This window comes from Corvus brachyrhynchos, unplaced genomic scaffold, assembly GCF_000691975.1.
Source record: "Corvus brachyrhynchos isolate BGI_N302 unplaced genomic scaffold, ASM69197v1 scaffold60, whole genome shotgun sequence".
Lineage (NCBI taxonomy): Eukaryota > Metazoa > Chordata > Aves > Passeriformes > Corvidae > Corvus > Corvus brachyrhynchos.
The window spans coordinates 807,912-825,497 of NW_008236767.1; the positions used below are offsets into that span (position 1 = coordinate 807,912).

A 17,586-nucleotide genomic window follows, 5' to 3' on the forward strand; every position below is an offset into this window, starting at 1 on the left:
AAAAGAACACGACAAAACAAAAAGAGAGGAGGTGTGGGGGGGGGAAGAGCAAAGTTTTCACTACAGATTTCTTTCTGCCAAAATGCACACTGTGTGGGCCAACATGGTTAAATCACTGTGAAGAGACGATTACATAAAAAAAGATGAACAAATCAGGTATCAAAAGTTCAAACCAGTCATACAGTGTCTTTGATGGGTAAGAAAATTATCATTATAAGGCTAATTTACTAATCCACCTCTCCATTCTGGAAAGTGTCTGCAAACAGCTTCACAGACTCTCCAGAGAGACCAAGTGATGTCTTCAGGACAAAAACATTATTGTGGAAGATCTGAAGGGTCCTGCAACACTAAGTAGGCTTGTTTTTAGAGTGAAGGAATTCCCGGCTTGTCCAATGTTCAATCTATCAGACAATACTGCTGCTTTTTTAAGAGAACTTTTTGTGAATTACCCTCAGTATGATGTGGAGGATTTGTTCCTTGTTTTGTTTTCAAGTGTTAGTGCAAATAGCTTCCTGGGTGTTTGTACACACTGCCATCTGTATGGGATCAGAGCAGTGGAGAGCAGAAATCTACTGCTGTTGCTTCAGCAAAAGATAGGGCCCTGGGGTAGCTCAACCTTCTTAGTATTTTGTTCCTAGTAATAGAGAATCAAAAATTCTCATTGTAGCATAATGCTGTAACATAAATAAAATCTTCTTCAATTACGCAATGAATATTAATACAAAAAAGGTTCTCACCTATCTGGTCAGTGAAGAAAGAACAGAATACCTCTAATTTTCAATCAGGAACAGATTAAACTACTGACTGAGTGAAATTCACTTATTCCCAGGATGCTCTAAATTGCTGTGCCTGTAGATGCTGCTGGCCACCGCCTGAGATAACCAACTGGGTATCTAAGTGCAGTACGTGTGGACAAAAAAGTTACTAAGTACTTTAAGCCATTATGAAAGTTTTATTTAACCTAAAATTTTTGTTTGCTATTCTGTGAAAAGTGGTTCCACCTTTCCCTCCTAGCTGCACTTGCTGACACATGTTACAGCTGTCCTTCAAACACCCTGCAGGTCCTCAACCCCCTGCCTCAGGGCACTGCCCAGAAAGCCTGTCCAGCTGCAAAACCATGGGGAAGGAAGGGAGAACTATCTCCCCTGCCTCCCCAGGATAACGTGGCTGATTTTTCCCTTCAACAATTATTACAAGAAGCAAAAATAAAGTAAGCCCCTTAGAAAAGATCTTGCAGCCCACTGCAGCGAGAAGGCAGCCTGCTGAAGGGCAGCGGTAGCTGTGAAATCCTGCTGGAGCAGCCAAGGATTTACACACAGGAGCAAGGTTCACACCAAGTGGAGCCACAACCGTGGTGTACTGGCACATGCAGGCACACCTCAACAGAAGCACACAGTGACTGACTGGTCACCTGGTAACTCTACAGCCTCCTTCTTCAAAAATTATCCACTGAAGACTTCAGTGTTTAGAACAAGAAAGAATTCCCAGACTTCAGAGCTCCTTCTCATCTTAAGTACTTCATCAGATATTTTAGGCATTTTTTTTCTTTTTATATCAGATTAGCTACCTTCTGATACTCTTTTCTGAATTTAAACAGGCATGCTGCATTGGACAGAAATCAACCATACTTAGTATTCCTCCCTTTGCTCTAATCAGCTTGACAGAACCTCTCCTATATTAAAATTTTAGCGTACATAATTCTCTTGCATGTAAAGGGTTATTAAACACTTTAATAAATCCTGCTAAGTTCATTTATTTTTTGGAAGATGATAACCTTGGAATAGACTTCTATGAAACTGGAAAAACTGCCAAGAGGAATACTGCCAAGATAACTGTGTAACTAGGTTAAACCTGGATTATTACTACTGTTATTTACATTAAAGAGTATCACTATAAAACCTTTTAAAAATGGATTTGATATCTAACAGTAAGCTCTGCTTATTTCTCAGTTTGCTACATGTGACAAAGAGTTTTAAAAACACTCATATTAAACTCAAGATATGGCATTTTATGTTTAAACAAGTCTGTAGACAAATACTTTTTGCACTAGAAAATCAAAGCTGCACATTCTACTGTGCCATTCTCTTGGTTTGGTCACTGATCAAATGAGAAATAATAGCACAGCACTGGATAAGGCTAGCAGTCCAAAGGATTTTTTCTGAGCAGAAATGAAATTTTCTTGTTCGCTTGCCTAAAGATACAGAAGTGTTCCAACTTTCTCATGTAGCCTTCATTCATAAAAGCCTCTGTTTTACAGGCTCAGGTTAATGCAGAGCACAAATGAAAACAAACTACTGTCTTGCAAGGTGTGAGTCTGTCACTGAGTAAATTAACTGATGAGCTCTTGCACTTACACCTATAAAAACTGTGAACTAGCAGGTGTCTTCCAACTGCAGCAGTGCAAGAAACAGGAAAAAGCCATTAAAAGGTTCCTATACAAAGCCCATCTTGATACACATAGGACCAGGAAACTCCAGACTGGTTTTGCACCAGCAGTATCAGCCAGTTTCCCCTGTAGGGTACACGATGTGGATCCACACCATTGCACCCCAGCTCTAGGATGCTCTTCTGCTAGTCTGAGATGGTGTCACTGCTCAAACAAACCAGATAAGCCTGAAGACCACTCTGCTCTCATGGCAGAGCTGACCTACCTTGTGCAGTGTCACACATGTAGGACAAAGAAGAACGAGTTCTGTCTTCACTGCTTCATGACATGGCACTGCAGTGTGTTTGGTGACAGCAAGCCCTCCCGTGGGATCAGTGACCCTTTGATGAGCCCAAGAGCTATGCACATGCAAACACACACACACACACACACGCAGAACAACTGTGTCTTTTTTTTCTTTTTTTCTGTTATTTTATTCACAATGCTACTTAGCTGCAGTAATTTTGAGACAAGCAACCCCATCATTTCACCCTGTGTGCTCTCTGAGAATGAGGCTTTCTGGAGAGGGATTTGAGCAGCTGCTGCTTAGCAGAGAATGAAATTCAGACTGCTGGAGGGGGAGGAGAAAGGGGGCAACAAACAACATTTGTTTAAAATCTGGCAGGAGCATCCTAATTAGATGAATTATTGAATGGATCATCAGGATTGCTCCCCAAAGTGCCATAGGGCAGGAGAGCCCTTAGAAGACGTGTTGATTTAAGACTGCAAAAATGATCCCAAAGAGCACCATCACTGAATGTGGAACACTAAAGGCTCATTTGTCTCAAAAATCACACTTCCCACTCAGCGCCGTTGCTCACTTGCCATGTATGTAAAGGTTGTAACAGTTAATCATTTAGACAGGGATAAATATTTATTCAGGGACTACCTTAACGTTGAATGTTATTTCCTCCATGACGTAAACTCGTTCAGGAAATGCTTTAGCCACCTCCTCCACACTGTTAAAATACTGCACTGGCTCCTTAATATCTCGGTCTTGTTCCAGCAGCTTAAACTGCCCTGAAAACAGATGATAAACAGAAGAATTGTAAGATATTTATACTGGACAACTGTCACTGTGGCAACTGCTGGCTCAACTTCTTCACCATTTTGCTCAGTCAATTTTTCCAGTTATTAGCAACCAAACAAGAAGACGAAAGATTGTAGAGTCTCCTGAACCTGCCATGAAAGACACCCACTTTCACTGGCTCGGAATGAAAAGAACGTGTGGCAGTCAAAGTGAAATTAAAAAAGATTGGTTTATCACATGCTCTCTAGAAATGGTAAATAATTATGGAGGCATTTACATTTGTGTACTTAATTCAGTGTCGTTATATCTGTACAGATAGCACTTTTGGGTCTTTAATATTAAAAGTTTTACAGAAAGAAACCACACCCATTACTACAAAACTCCAAAACAATAAACATAAAGTGTTTGGGTTTGTTTTTAGCATCATCAAACAGCTATTAAACATGGTAGGCTAAAGCCCTTTTACCCCTGGGCTTCCCTAACAATGGAACAACATCTAACTTTCCTTAATCATAAACTAAGTCCTCTGAGAACTTTAGCGAACATAAGATATTAAACCACACACATTTAAAACTCTTTTGAAGGTGTCTGCCTTCAGAAGAGCATGAGAAAGAAGCGTTTCTTGCTCCAGCATGAAAACTTTGTCTATTTTCTATGTCTTGTAAAAGGCAAGAACTAACATGGAGGGAGCCACCCCAGGCAGACCTGCCAGGGACAGCCAGGCACATCAATCACCTGTGTGCACTATGAACACAAAGTTTAAAAACTTTATTTTATAAATACAGAGATAAGAAAAGCTTAGACAGTTTACTGTTTGCATGACTTAAGCTTAAAATCAGTGGAGTCGTCTTTCCAAATTTAGAAATGGTAACTACTACTAAGTTAAAGGCTGGTCTCAGCAAGACTCCATGTAAGAAACAACTCCAGAAAATGAGAAAAAGGTTGAATAAAATCTATGGTTGGTGCAACTCCTGTCAGTCTCATTTTAAAATTTGCAATGCATGCAGCCACTGGATTATTGTTCCCAAATAGTGCTCAGCTTCATTACAATATATCCAGTACATGAGGATGTCAGCCACCTACAGAAATATTTTCTCACTCCTTCAGCATTCTTGTGCTCAACACCCTGCTGCCCCTTTACATCCCATCAGGCTTGAGACTTCTGTGACACATTTGGAGAATTCACCCACACTGAACTATTTCAGTCCCCATAACAGCAGAGGAGGAAACGAATGCAAACTCAGCGAGCCCTGATGCCCCATGAGAGAGAGCTCCCAGCCCCCTGCCAGGTGTGTGCACACACATGTACCCACCCACTCAAACACCCCCCAGGAGAGGTGCCAGAGCAAGAGGCTCAGTGCTGCTGCCCATCCCCAGCACCTGCTGCCAGGGGCACACCCTTTTAATCAGTATGTTAGAGTTCTGTGGTTGTAACCCCGAAGATCAACTTGCAAGGCAGAGGACTTCCTTTTATACCCTTCCATATGTTTCATCTTTCTAAAGTGATCATGGTGACTTTGACGTATTGTCAACAGGGTAACTACATATGCTGGTACTTCTCACCGCAGGACTCTATTTTTCCAGTGTTTTAATAACCTTCATCATGCTTCCAAAATCTGTTGAGTTTTCCCAACTTCATGTCTGCTTCAGGACATGCTATGATTTGAAGTTCAACCAAGACAATTCATGTACTTTGGAGACCAGCACTGGGGTAGAAGCCACAGGACCTTTGGTCTGACCTGAGGAAGCCCTTCCTATAGTGTACTACAGCAGGAATGGCTTCTCTGGGTCAGACCAAAGGTCTGCCTCGAGCAGCATTCCACCTTAGACAGGAGTAAGCGACAGCTGTGTAAGGAGGCTGGACTTAAAGCACAATTAGCAATACCACCCAGAATCTCCTTTGCAGCTCACAGAGGAACTCATGGCTGAAGAATGCCCAGAGCAGGGAAGAGGTTTTGGGCTTAGTAGCTGGAAAGGTTTTCTTCCCCGTAAATTTGTTTAGTTGCTCACTGAAGGTATCTAAAACTTTCATTGTAGACATACCCTCTTATCTTGAAAAATTTTGGCAATCTCTTTTTCCACGAACTTTGAAGTACCTCTGGGATTAAGACTACAAATTGTAGGAGTGATAAAGCTACACCTGGCAGACAGCATGGGTAGCCACAGGAAACCTGACAGCAGACAAGCATTTGGAAAAATGCTTCACATACTCAGTAGAAACATGCCAGCATACTAAAGCTGAATTCCTCAGCCTGTCCACTTTGAGCCCCTTTTGGTGCAAAGCAATAGAGGGGCCAGGCAGCCAACACCTTTGGGCTAAGGAAATCTGAAAAATTAGCAGGGAGCTGCTCAGTTAACTGATGCTGGAAAGTCCGTTGTGACTGATGCCAAGGCATGCACATGGCGAGTTGAAGAGAGAACTGTGCTTTTTAATCCCCAATCTGCCACAGACCATGCAAGTCCTCTTTTCAGGATTTCCCTGTCAGCCACAGCCTAACCAAGGGGAAGATGCACTCTGTAGCTGCATCTTTCCCTCACAAGAACCCCACTTTGCTTCGAAAGAAACTCAGGAGTGGGAGGAGATGAGTGAAGCCAGGTTGCCCTCCTACATGGAGTCAAGCACGTGCCAGGACATCATGCAGCAGCAGAGACTGTGAGCTGCACCAGGGAGCACTTGACAGCACAGAAAAACCACTACTCTAGAGCACAGAGCCAGTGACTGTACTTCAGATGGTCACTAAGGGCAAGATGCTCTTAAATTTAACAGATGTCACACAGTGTCCCTTCACCATGGGCTGACCCGAGGCTGTGCCTATTCTCGACTGTTATCCTCTTTGACTACTGACACAGCCACTGGGATGCAACCCTAACTGATCGCCCAGTTTGGGATCCAGGGGTCTGATTTGCAGGATTCCTGGCTGTGGTTACCATTTGAGGCAAGCTGTGATTACAGTTTTTAATGACAAACCCCAAACCCAAACCACAGCAAGTTTAAGTCATCTCAGACAGATCTAAACTCAGTGGAGTTACTTCTGATTTAACACTCCATGCTTATGCACAGAATGGAGGTGAATATAATATTGCATGGAAGCTACATAGTTTTTTGAAACTGTGCTATATTGCAGTGATAAAATTTTGCTAGTTCAGAAAGACATTGAGAACTCTCACTTCAGAGTGGGAACTGAGCTGGGCACAGTAACAAAGCATGAATTCACATGAACGAGGAAGGAAAACAAAATACTGAATAGTAATACATGATATGAACAATACTCATCCAGCCCTTTGAATGAGAGAGTGGTCTTTAATTCTAGGTTCTCTAGTTACTCTGTTTGGAATCATAATAATACTATTTTTCTATGACTGTTACGTATTTAACAACAGTCAATCTGATGGCAAGACATGATCAGTTACTCCTTGCAACCCAAAGTTCTACAAAAAAGGTCCCAAATTCCTCAGCACAGAACAAATGTTCTAGGCTGTGTGCAACTGGGAGCAGAGTCTGCTCTTTACTGCAGAATTACACATTCCTGCAAAAAAAAGGGAAGAAGGAAAAAAGAAAGAAAAAAAAAATCATCACTGGGAGCTCTGCTTCGGTACAAAGCGAAGCTCAGAGCTGTCTGTGTCGCTATCTGTGCCATCCTCCCCGTCCTTCAGCTGAGCCTCACAAACACAAAGCTGTCTGTGCCCTCACTGCTAATAAGCAGTTCACGAGGAGGTTGACGACAGAGGAGTACACACAGATCCCAAAGCACAGAATAGAAGGGCAGCATTAATCTCTGCCTGTTACGAAATCAAGAAGTATGCTGTGCATGGAAGCTCTCAGGGCTAGATGTTAAAATGCCTCTTCTTTGAAAAAGATGGGTTTATAACTTGAGATTTTTTATAGGCAGTTTTTAAAAATTTATTTCCTCATTGAAAAAAATGGACTTTTTTATTGGAAGGAGACAAAGAAGGGCTGAAGAGGAGCCTACAGTAAACATTTGAACTAGATGTCAGTAACTAACTAACTAAAGGGGAGGAAGCAGACAATTTCTTACTATGTTTCTCCTTGGTCTCTATTCAAGCCTCCATAAAAAAACAAAGACAGCACGGCTGAAAGACAAGTTTAATGGACATAAGTACGGCTTGACTGCATGTTAGAGTGGAATTTTATTACACTTTGCAATGGGCACAATTTCATTGGGAGGCTTTACAAAATCGACAGCAAGCCTGAACAAACCACTGGGCAATTTCACTGTGTGTTAATTAGGAATTTAACAACAACAAAAAAAGAAAATATAAAGCTAAACCTATTCTTTTATAGAAGCTCACCTCTCTCTCACTAGCACAAAAAGAATAATGAAATGTTTCTGTAGTAAATCAGAGAAGGTTCAGAAAGATCAAAGATTCATAATACCTGCACGGTCCACTGAGCAGGTATGGCTATTCCTTTGCAGCCAAGTGCAAGGGGGAAATGAACAACTACTGCAAGCTTTATATCTCTTTATCTTTCTGTCTGGCCTCTGGCAGGCACAGTACTGGAACAGTTTCATCCCAGTATATATTATCTCTGTAGATTATGAATTCTTATTTCTCTGTGAAGGTACTTACAGCAAAGACAGTAAATCTACTACTGGTGGAAATGAGTCTGGAAAGCTAAAAAGGCAAGGAAGGACCTAAACCAGTGCTTATTCTCCAGTTTATGAAGGCATTTATTAAAACCCACTAGGAGCAGGAGGATCAGTCTATCTTCCTTCTTGCCAGATTGGCCCTGCAATGGCTGTGAGAAGGGGCATTAATCAGCCCTTTCTGTTCCAGCTTTCTGCTGCTTGCACTGCTTAGGTTCTTGCAGGCTTACACATGTTCCTAACTCCAACCCAGCTCCTACAGGTTATTTCTGTGATGTTAGATCCCCTGGTTTTTGCAGTGACTTACCCTTTACCCTCAAATAGTCCAGCAGTTTCCAAAAGTCCAGAATGTTTCCAAAACAGAAACATTCATTCTGTACAGTGTCTGCACTGTGCCTAGACCCAGGCAGTCTTTATCTATGGCAGGCGTTCACAGGCTGGACAAACAAGTCAAGTTTTCATTGATATAGAAGCATGAGAGCACATTTATGCTCATAGACCAAAAAGAAAAGCTGGAAAAACAAATTCTGTTAAAAAAAAAAAAAAAAAAGGCATCACAGCCCTAGACTTTATCTCTGCTATTGACTTTTAGAAACATGTAGAGCTTACTGAGGCTCTAGTTAATTATAACTTAGTGGGGCTTTTTGTCCACAGTACTGCACACACTACATTTACAAAGTAAATTACAGCAAATTTCCCAAGGCTGGAAACAAGTGTCTAGGCAGACAGTGACAAGAGCCTATAAGCAGCGAGAGATATCACAAAAAACTTTTTTTAACAGAAAAAGAACATATAGACTTCACAAAAAAAATGGAAAAAAAAATTCTTTTAAAAAAAAAAAAAAAAGCATGTCATCAATAGGAAACATGGAAGGTCACTGAAACATCTGCTCAGCTGTGTTAGCTGCTAAATGTTTCTCCAAGGAGGCAGGAGCCGTATTGTCTTTCAGCAGCTTTGATTATTTAGTAGTCTCACAGCCCTCTATGAGACTGTATGCAAGGCCCAGTGCTTCTCAAGAATGTGCAGACGGCACAGCAGGGTAGCAAAAGTACTGCAGAGGCTTATGTTTTGTATTATTTGTTGACTGCTGACTGCATTTTAGTATTTCAAAGCACTGCAGAGCTACTCAAAAAGGAAAGGCTCTACCTGTCAGAATAACATAATTTTGGAAAAAGACAGTTCTTGCCTACATTTTTCAGTGTTCCTGTGCATAACAGTGATAGCAAATTACTTTGTTTTTCTTCACAAAATGATGATCCTTGATGTAACTGGGCAGAGTTGAAGAGCATAAGCCAAAAGTACACTTCAGCACACGTGGTTCTTAGATGGACCTGTACAGTCTTTATCTGATTGTGTATACAACTCTCCTCAATGCCTCATTTTAGTGGGGGAGGACGGAAGGAAATCTCAGTTTATGGTCTCCCTTTGTCAGCCCATCAACTAGATCACACGGTAGAGCTATTTCATCCCTAACTAATCCTTAGACAAGGCATCCTTAGTCAAGAGTGAGCATGGCAAACCGAAGACTAAAATAATGGATTAAGCTATAATCATAACACTTCAGCCTACCTGCAATTAAAAAAAGGGTCAATTTTTATTTAAATTGACATTTGCCAATATGTTTTTGCATAGAACCTAAATGTAGCATTTTGTTGTTGCAAGAAGTGTCGTCCTAGCAGTGTAGCTGTCCAGACCTGAGAAAAGGAAGAACAGAAGAGCCCATCACAATCTTTGACATAGCTATCATGTGGCTAACAGGGACCACGGTGTAAAATTAATACTGAAGCTCTTCCAGGGACCTACCACTAAGCCAGCCTGAAAGGGTTTGGCAGACATGCAGAAGTAATGATGAGTGGGAAATAAATGCCTTGCTTCACTTCTGTCATCTTCCAGCTTGTCGAAAGTGAGCATTTGTTCCCAGCTCTCTGGAGGAGAGAAGAGTGCAGGCACATTCAGTTCCTCTGGAGCAGCAGAGCCCCACTGCAAAGAGAGAAACTGCAAGTGCAAATGGAATTACAGAATGCTGTTTTTAACAGCAGGAGCAGACAGTAGTCCACAAAGGGACTAGTGCAGGCAGGCTCACTGCCCACAGAGAAGACAGGAAAGTGAATCACCTGCTCTGTTATCTCAGGGCTCTCCACTGAAGTAGCTACTGATTTCATCTCAGGTTGGGATGTGGCAGCAAACTAACATGGATGCAGTGCTATGGTAAGTTCAACCCCTCAGTCAAAGAAAGAGCAAGATAACCCAGCAGCAGCACAGGTTCACCCTTATCTGCCACACCGATAGCTTCTGAGAGCTATGCTAAAAATGGCTTGGGGGCAGAGAGGATATTTTTTTGAGTTATTAACAAGAACTTCTTTGTTTATTTTCATATTGTACCCTGCTGAAAGCATACAGGAAACTATAAAAGGGTGGAGAATACAACAGGAAAATACACAAGCATATCTTTGGTGCACAGCTTCCAAAGGATGACAACTGGGACACAAACTAGAAATGCTATGATTGATTCTTAAGGCATAATCACCTTGAAACAGCTATAAGAAACCAAAATATTCCTTCTGTTTTTTTAAGAGCTGCCTGTCAATACTTTTTCTTGAGGAGATGGGTGAAGAAGAGGACCTCCTGTGTCCCAATCTATACCCAATCTTCCGGAAATTTTGGGAATGTATTAAAAAAACAGACGGAACATGAACTAGAGACAGATCTAAGTAAACATGACACAAGTAGAATTCATCAAGAGTACTGGAGCTAAACTTATGGCACTGCAAAGCAGAGGGCAAGGCACAAAGGCACATTCAGTCAGCAGATATGGTGTAACACTTCACGGGGACGGAGCCCTTCAGAATGAATAATTTTACTTCTTGGAAATATTATGAAGATTTTGAAGCCTTAAACGCCTTTATTCCTCACTGTGTCATGTCCATGGCACAAATAGCCAATCAACCAAGAGAGAATGAGTCAGGCATCACAACCTGGTGAGACATGTCGAAGCAGAGCATCAGCCCACTGACACATCACCTGTGCGTATGCACAGACACCATCTGAGAGATCAAGGAAGGGAATCCAACCAAGTTTCCCACACAGCAACGCAATGCTTGCTAATCAAACCCTCTAATCCTGTGCTGGCAAAGCAAAGGGGATGGTACAGCCTAGCATTCTCTTTTGTCTTATCTTACTTTTATGATTCGTAAGTAGCATAACAAAAAAAAAAAAGATTCTGTTGGCAGCATAACAAAGAAAAATCAGTTCAAATGGTGACTGATGATAGCTTAAAGCAGATTTAACTCACAGATATTGCAAGAGGGGGAATTTTAGGTTACAGATGATGTAAAAAGACAGGGAAAACAAGCCTAACCTCCAACCTTTGTTTCATAAGTTATTATCATCACAAATACAAGATTACCACAATGAAATGTTCCATTTTACAGGGTCACATGTTTTGAGTGTCTGGACTGTAAGTTAACTAGATTTAACTTACTGGGTTATCATCGATCTAACCTGTAATTAGCATAATTTTCTTCCTTTCCCACATGCTTCCAGCAGACATGAAGAGTATGTTCCACAAGCAGTGCGTTAGTTCACACGCTCAACTGGCCATGCAGAGGACTCTGATGAGCACCACACTGTCTGACTTTCCTAATGACTTAACAAAAGCTGTGATAAGTCTCCTGTTGAAGAGTAAGAATATAAAGACACACATGCAAATGGTAGCTCTCCTGGTGTATATCAGCTCAAAAAGGGATTGAAAGAGAGGAAAGTCACAGAAAGCTCAACTAAACCAACCCAGAGCTCGCATGAAACAGTACTGAGGTGACTACATTTTACAGCAGCTGCCCGATGACAAAATCTTTCCTTATGTGTGTAGGAGCAGCGTTCCCTTGGTACTGGAGTGGATAATACCCACGCAGATCGCAGTTATGACAATGTTTAAGAGCCACTGAAAGCTTATGGCTCCGACCTACTACAGCAGCATCCAGGATCCTTATGAGAACATCCAATGGAACTGCCTGCCACCAGAGAGGAAGACTTGATAAGAAGGTAAAGACAACTTAATCCTTCACTTAGAAGAAGCCTCTAGCAAAAATGACCAGAAAAGAAAATGAACCAAAGGTGAAAAAGTATATGGTTACAGTTCTTTCCACATTTTAAACACTTGCATTATTAAATTAATACATTGCTTTCACTTACACATCAACACTGATTTGGTACTAAATATCAATCCTAAAGGAGCAGAGATCCAGCTTAAGTATGTCGAAGCAAACTGAACATCAAACCTTGCACTGGGTGGTAGATAAGACCCTTAAAAGAACCTTACAGTGCTCTGCCCATAGATTTGTCCATTTTAGTGAAAGATATCACATACCTTTAAAAATAAGAAGCAACACAGACCTAATCTGCCTTTGGACCTAGTCATAGCTAGGTGATCTCCTCCCAAATCATCAGTGTACACTCATCCCAAGATATACACACATTAAGCGAACAAGGTTGTCTACAGTAGATTAACATTTAATTAAAGCACAGAAGAAAGCTGAGATGAGAGTAACTGAATAAACTCCTGGTTAATATTCGAAACTAATATTACTAGTTTCAAGCAGGCTCAAATGGATGACATGAGAATACCTGTTAAAGGTTAGCCAAGCATGCTGGAATTTTGTATCACAGCAGCATCCAAATATTCTGCCTTTATCCCACAGATTACTGACCTTATTAAAGCTGATATCACAGGAAATTATGAATGTGTAAGGTTTCCTCCTCAGTGCTGACAGAGAATATCCCTTTTCCTTTTATTTCAAAACAAATTTGTGATTAATAATTTGGAGAAAACATATTAACAAAATCTGTTCCTGTGGGCTGATGCCTGCACCATCAACAGTGCAGTTGTAGGCCATAATCTGCATGGGCATTATGCACTACAACTACCTAATGAGAACAGAAACCCAATGACATCCTTCCCTTGTCTCAGCAGATGCCTCCTCACAGAAAATCCACACAGAAAGATACCCCTATTTTCCCTTTCACTCTTGCCATTTTGGTTGCTAAACAGCGAACTTCAGTTTCTTGTGCAAGTTAAGTGTCAGTAAAAGAAACTGGAGTTATTTTCTGAGGGCAGCAATATTTCAGGACCTGAGTTCAGTGTAGTTCTAGTGGAACAGTTTCTTCTAACTCCACTGTCTAAATTTGTTCAAAAAAATGAAAATGATTTTTTGCACTGACAGAAAGATAAAAACCAGACAGCATTCAAAAAAAGAAACTGTGTTCACCTGTGGCAACAGAAAAATGTTATAGTGACAGATGGAAGAGGCTTCATTCTTAGGGAAACAGATGAGTTTGAAAACAGGGCTAATCATTTTAGGGAATCAAAATTTGATTGCATTAAAGAAAGGCAACTTCTGTACATTAGAAACAAGCAGGTTCCAGGCTCTGTGTCAGGCCTGCTCTGAATCCTATCATTTCACTTAGATTAAAAAAATTGAGAGATGGCAATTACAGGGAGAGATTTAAGTTGTCCAGAAGTGCATTTTTACCACAATACGGATTCCAGGGATCGTAACCACAAGGCAGTTGTGGATTTACACCAGACAGCTTTATGGATTTGGTATCCATCTCTTAAAAAATAAATGTGCAAAGTGAAAGCAGCTCTTCCAAACAAGTTCATACACATTCTTCTATTTCTTGGTAAGTCAAAACTTTAACTAAAATAACAGCAGCAACCTCTGAGCTTAATCATTAACTTTGCCATACTGAGTAACAGCTTTTATTTATTTATTTGGCAAAAGCTTCAAAGCCCACACTCACCAAAACTCAAACTCTTAATATTTCTGCCATAGTGCAAAGACACTTTCTTCAACTGCAAACCCACCATCCTTTATGCTTTCTGCTCTTTTGCTGACAGATCTTTTTCCTCCTGCTACTCCCACGTGAGTATCCCCATTTCTGTGGCCTGACTTGAGCACCATTCATTGCCTTCTTGCTCACTGAGCAGTCTTTTGTGCCTTTCAGGTTCCGACCCCATCCCATGGGCAACACGCCCCGGCCCAAGTGTAGGACTGCCCAAGGAGGGCAGTCACATCCACAGCACTGCCCCTGGCAGCAACTTGTGCTGCAGTAAACAAAGCTAAAGAAAAGTGCATTCACAGAGCAGAAATCTTTAAAATGCACATAGATCACTTCTGTATAAAAAGTGCTTTTGTTTCCTGCTCAGGAACAGGTTTTTTAATTAACTGAATAGGAGAAGTTGTAAAAAACAGGAACAATGACTGAGTCAGCAGCTCAGTCAGTTCTCAGTAGCTTAACAGGGCTTTACATGAGACAGAATAAACTTATTTCATTCAGTTAGACATTTTCATCAATGTGTAGAGAGACTTCAGAGCCGGGGCTTGGTATCCTGAAAGACTGTCTGTGCATTATAGAGCAGCTTATTGTTTCAAAGCTTGTATCTCATTTGCTTGCTGAATATATATGTAGTTTCTAGCAGAGCCTGTATTTTTCCCCCTTCTCCCCTCTCCTTCAACTTAAATCTACTAAAGTATTGTACTCAAATTACTGCAGAACCTGTCACTCAAACAGTTCCCAACATTTGTGTATCTGCAATGGAAAGGAGTAGTTGCTGTTATTCTATGTAGTTAAAAAGACAATTTTCTTTGGAAAGGTACTATCACTTTGTATTGTCAATGCCTGTCAATGCCGACGATACCTTAGTTTACCTATTTACAACATGTTTAAATTAGGAAGGAATTCAATTTATTATACTCCGACCACCAGCAATCATGACCAAGTTCTGAAAAAAACCAAGTTCACTTTACTTCTGGAACAAATTAAACAACATTTGAAAAACTGAAATGAAGCCAATTTCCAAAGAAACTCTTTAATTACACAATAGGTCTGGTTTATTCATCTGAGGTTTCCTGTCAAGGAGGGTATTCAGCTTTAAGTACGTTCATGCTACAGCTAAAATTACATTAAGGAGAATTTAAAACAAGTGCAGAGCCAAAATAATACACGATCTGAAAATCACCTTGATGAAGTACATGCAGGAGCTTATGCTCCAAAAACTGTCATCTGCAATGCTGGAATATCTATCAAGCATACAAAGTAACTTGTAGCAAGCAAACATTTCTAATTTTTTTTGGTTTAGGATCAGCAGTCACGTTTGTATCACCCCCTCAGTTGAGAGGCAGAAGGTGTTTTGATCCCTGCATTCTGCATGAGCTAAGCCATCTCTTCACTCGCTCCCCATGAATGCAACGGAGTTTGTCAGAATTGTCTGGTTTCCAGTACAAGAGGACATTGATTCAGCGCTGTGCAATTTACCCACGAAGCAGACAAAGCTCTTGATAACAGCTCAAGATGAATGAAGGCAGCTTTTAAGAATGAGCATTTTGGCATATGTTCACAGCATGTGCTAAAGTGTCACCAGGAGAAAAAAAAGGGGAAAAAAGGGAAAGAAGAGATGAGCTGAAAAGGTGAGTGAATAGAGATGATGAGTAAGAGCACATTGCTTCAGCACTGCCACTTCATTTAATTTTCACTGCTACTCAAGAAAGCAACAAAGATGATAAATCTAAAATGCAGATCTAAGCAAGATATGCATCTGTCTCAGTTCTCTTGAATGCATTCCGACACACGCATTTTGTTTCATTACCTTAAATAAGGAGGGTACCATCTAAACCTCTCTCTGGCAGTTCGACTTACCATAGCTGAATCCAAAAGGTATAAAGAAACAGAATGCCCAGCCAATTTTTCCCTCTTGTAAGATGCCTGCCAGCTTGCTGAGAGCCAAATGAAACCCGTTACTAGACGCTGCCAGCCTAGCCTAAAACAGCTTGACAGAAAATAAATGCTACAGACTACACATGGGGTGGTTTAATTCCAAAAGTGTTCTTAGACCACCACTTATGGGATTTTGTTTTCTTGATCTCAATGATAATTCATGAGTTAAAGAGTTGTACTTGTGAATATTTTTCCTATATGCGTTTCTAGTGAAAACTTCCCACTAATACTGGTTTGGGGCATCTCCCGTTGAAGGGCATTTTTGCACCAATCCCACTTTGTAGCCTTTCACTGAAAGGGCTGTGAAGTGGTAATTATCAGAGTGGCTGGTTGTCTGTTTGTCTCTGAGTGGACATGGACTTCCCCAGCTGCTAGATTATCATGAGATATATTATTACATACTGATTTCTAAGCACAAAAGCTAACATTAGCAGCTGCAAACATTCCAGGGAAATTCTCTGCTTTAAATTTCTGCAAAAGAATTAAAAAAAAAAGTTATTCCTTGAATAACGAAGCTAAATCAATACTGCACAGTTTGCCTTAGCACACAGATTTAAGGCTGTAAAGATGCCATGGACAGGAAAAAAGGATATTAGGGTTTCAGACAACTAGAATTGGTTACTGTAGGTATTTAGAAAGGGAGGCAGATGATGCTTAGAGACCAGAAAAACTGGGACATCCCAAGCTAAAAGTAACTCAAAACCAAAACCCATCATAAGATCAGTCTGCTAGAGTTGTTACAAAGTTTTCCCGACAGCTTAGTATTTCCTTTCAGGAAAACGACTATTTCAGTTGAGATTTTTGAACATAGGAAACAGAGAGGCAAAGATGCTTAAAACCCCTGCCTTTGAAATGACATGCATTATGCTCTTTCGAAGCACATTTTTCCTCAAAAAAGTCCACTCCTTCCTTTTTTCAACTGTACTCCTGCATATCCAGCGAAGCAAAACCCAACAGTACACAAGGCCTTGACAGACACACAGTGGCACAGTCATCACTGTGCTGCAGAAGGTCACTTGGAGAAGGGTCACCTGCCCCAAGGGAGCAGACCAACACTTCTTTTACCCCTTCAGTCTGCCACCTCCTGCTGCCACACTGAGCTGCCTTGAGGGGACAGAGTGTCCATGCTGCCAAAACCCTGCCACTGAAGGTGAGGGTCTCAGCTTGGCCAGCAGTAGGTGCAGGGTTCACAGGAAGAAGCCATGGGCATGGCGTACTCTGTCCAGACATACAGCCCCACAGCCGACAGGCTTATCCACATGCACCATCAGTGCCTGCCTAAGTAAATCAGTCCAAAACACTTCTACTTAAATCACTAGAGACTGTGACCACCCTAAGCAAATCCAGATACAACCTGGTTTACAATCTTTGTCTTTTTGTCTGCTGGGTCTCTCTGATTGAGGGATATCAAAGAGGGCAATTCACTTTTCCTCCCTGCAGTCACTCTCCATGCTTTGAGCATGTATTATTTTGGCCTCCTCAGCCACCCTTCAAGTTGGAATTGCTCAAGTGGCTGGGAGCCTAAACACCTACAGAATTTACTTGATGTCTTACCCATGTATTACCCTTCACCATGCTATGCCCCAGTGTTGCCACCCCTGCCTGCTGCAGGTTCCTCATGGCTGAAGAGGCAGCTCATTTACCAGCTCTAGGAAGACTCAGCCGAGCCAGCTCTCAGAAAGCTGTATGCCAGCTGACCTAAGGTTTTTCTTGGACAGGAGTCAGAAAACCACTCTGTACACTTTCCATCT

At 41.2% G+C, this 17,586-nt stretch overlaps 1 protein-coding gene across 1 annotated transcript in view; it reads right to left on the reverse strand.

Moving 5' to 3' along the window:
- Positions 1–17,586, reverse strand: part of GAREM1 (GRB2 associated regulator of MAPK1 subtype 1) — an 80,837-nt gene that overhangs the window by 21,752 nt on the left and 41,499 nt on the right. Inside the window, exon 3 of the mRNA XM_017727395.1 lies at positions 3,315–3,445. Within this exon, the coding sequence (XP_017582884.1) occupies positions 3,315–3,445 (131 nt within the window). The remainder of the gene's footprint in view (positions 1–3,314; positions 3,446–17,586) is intronic.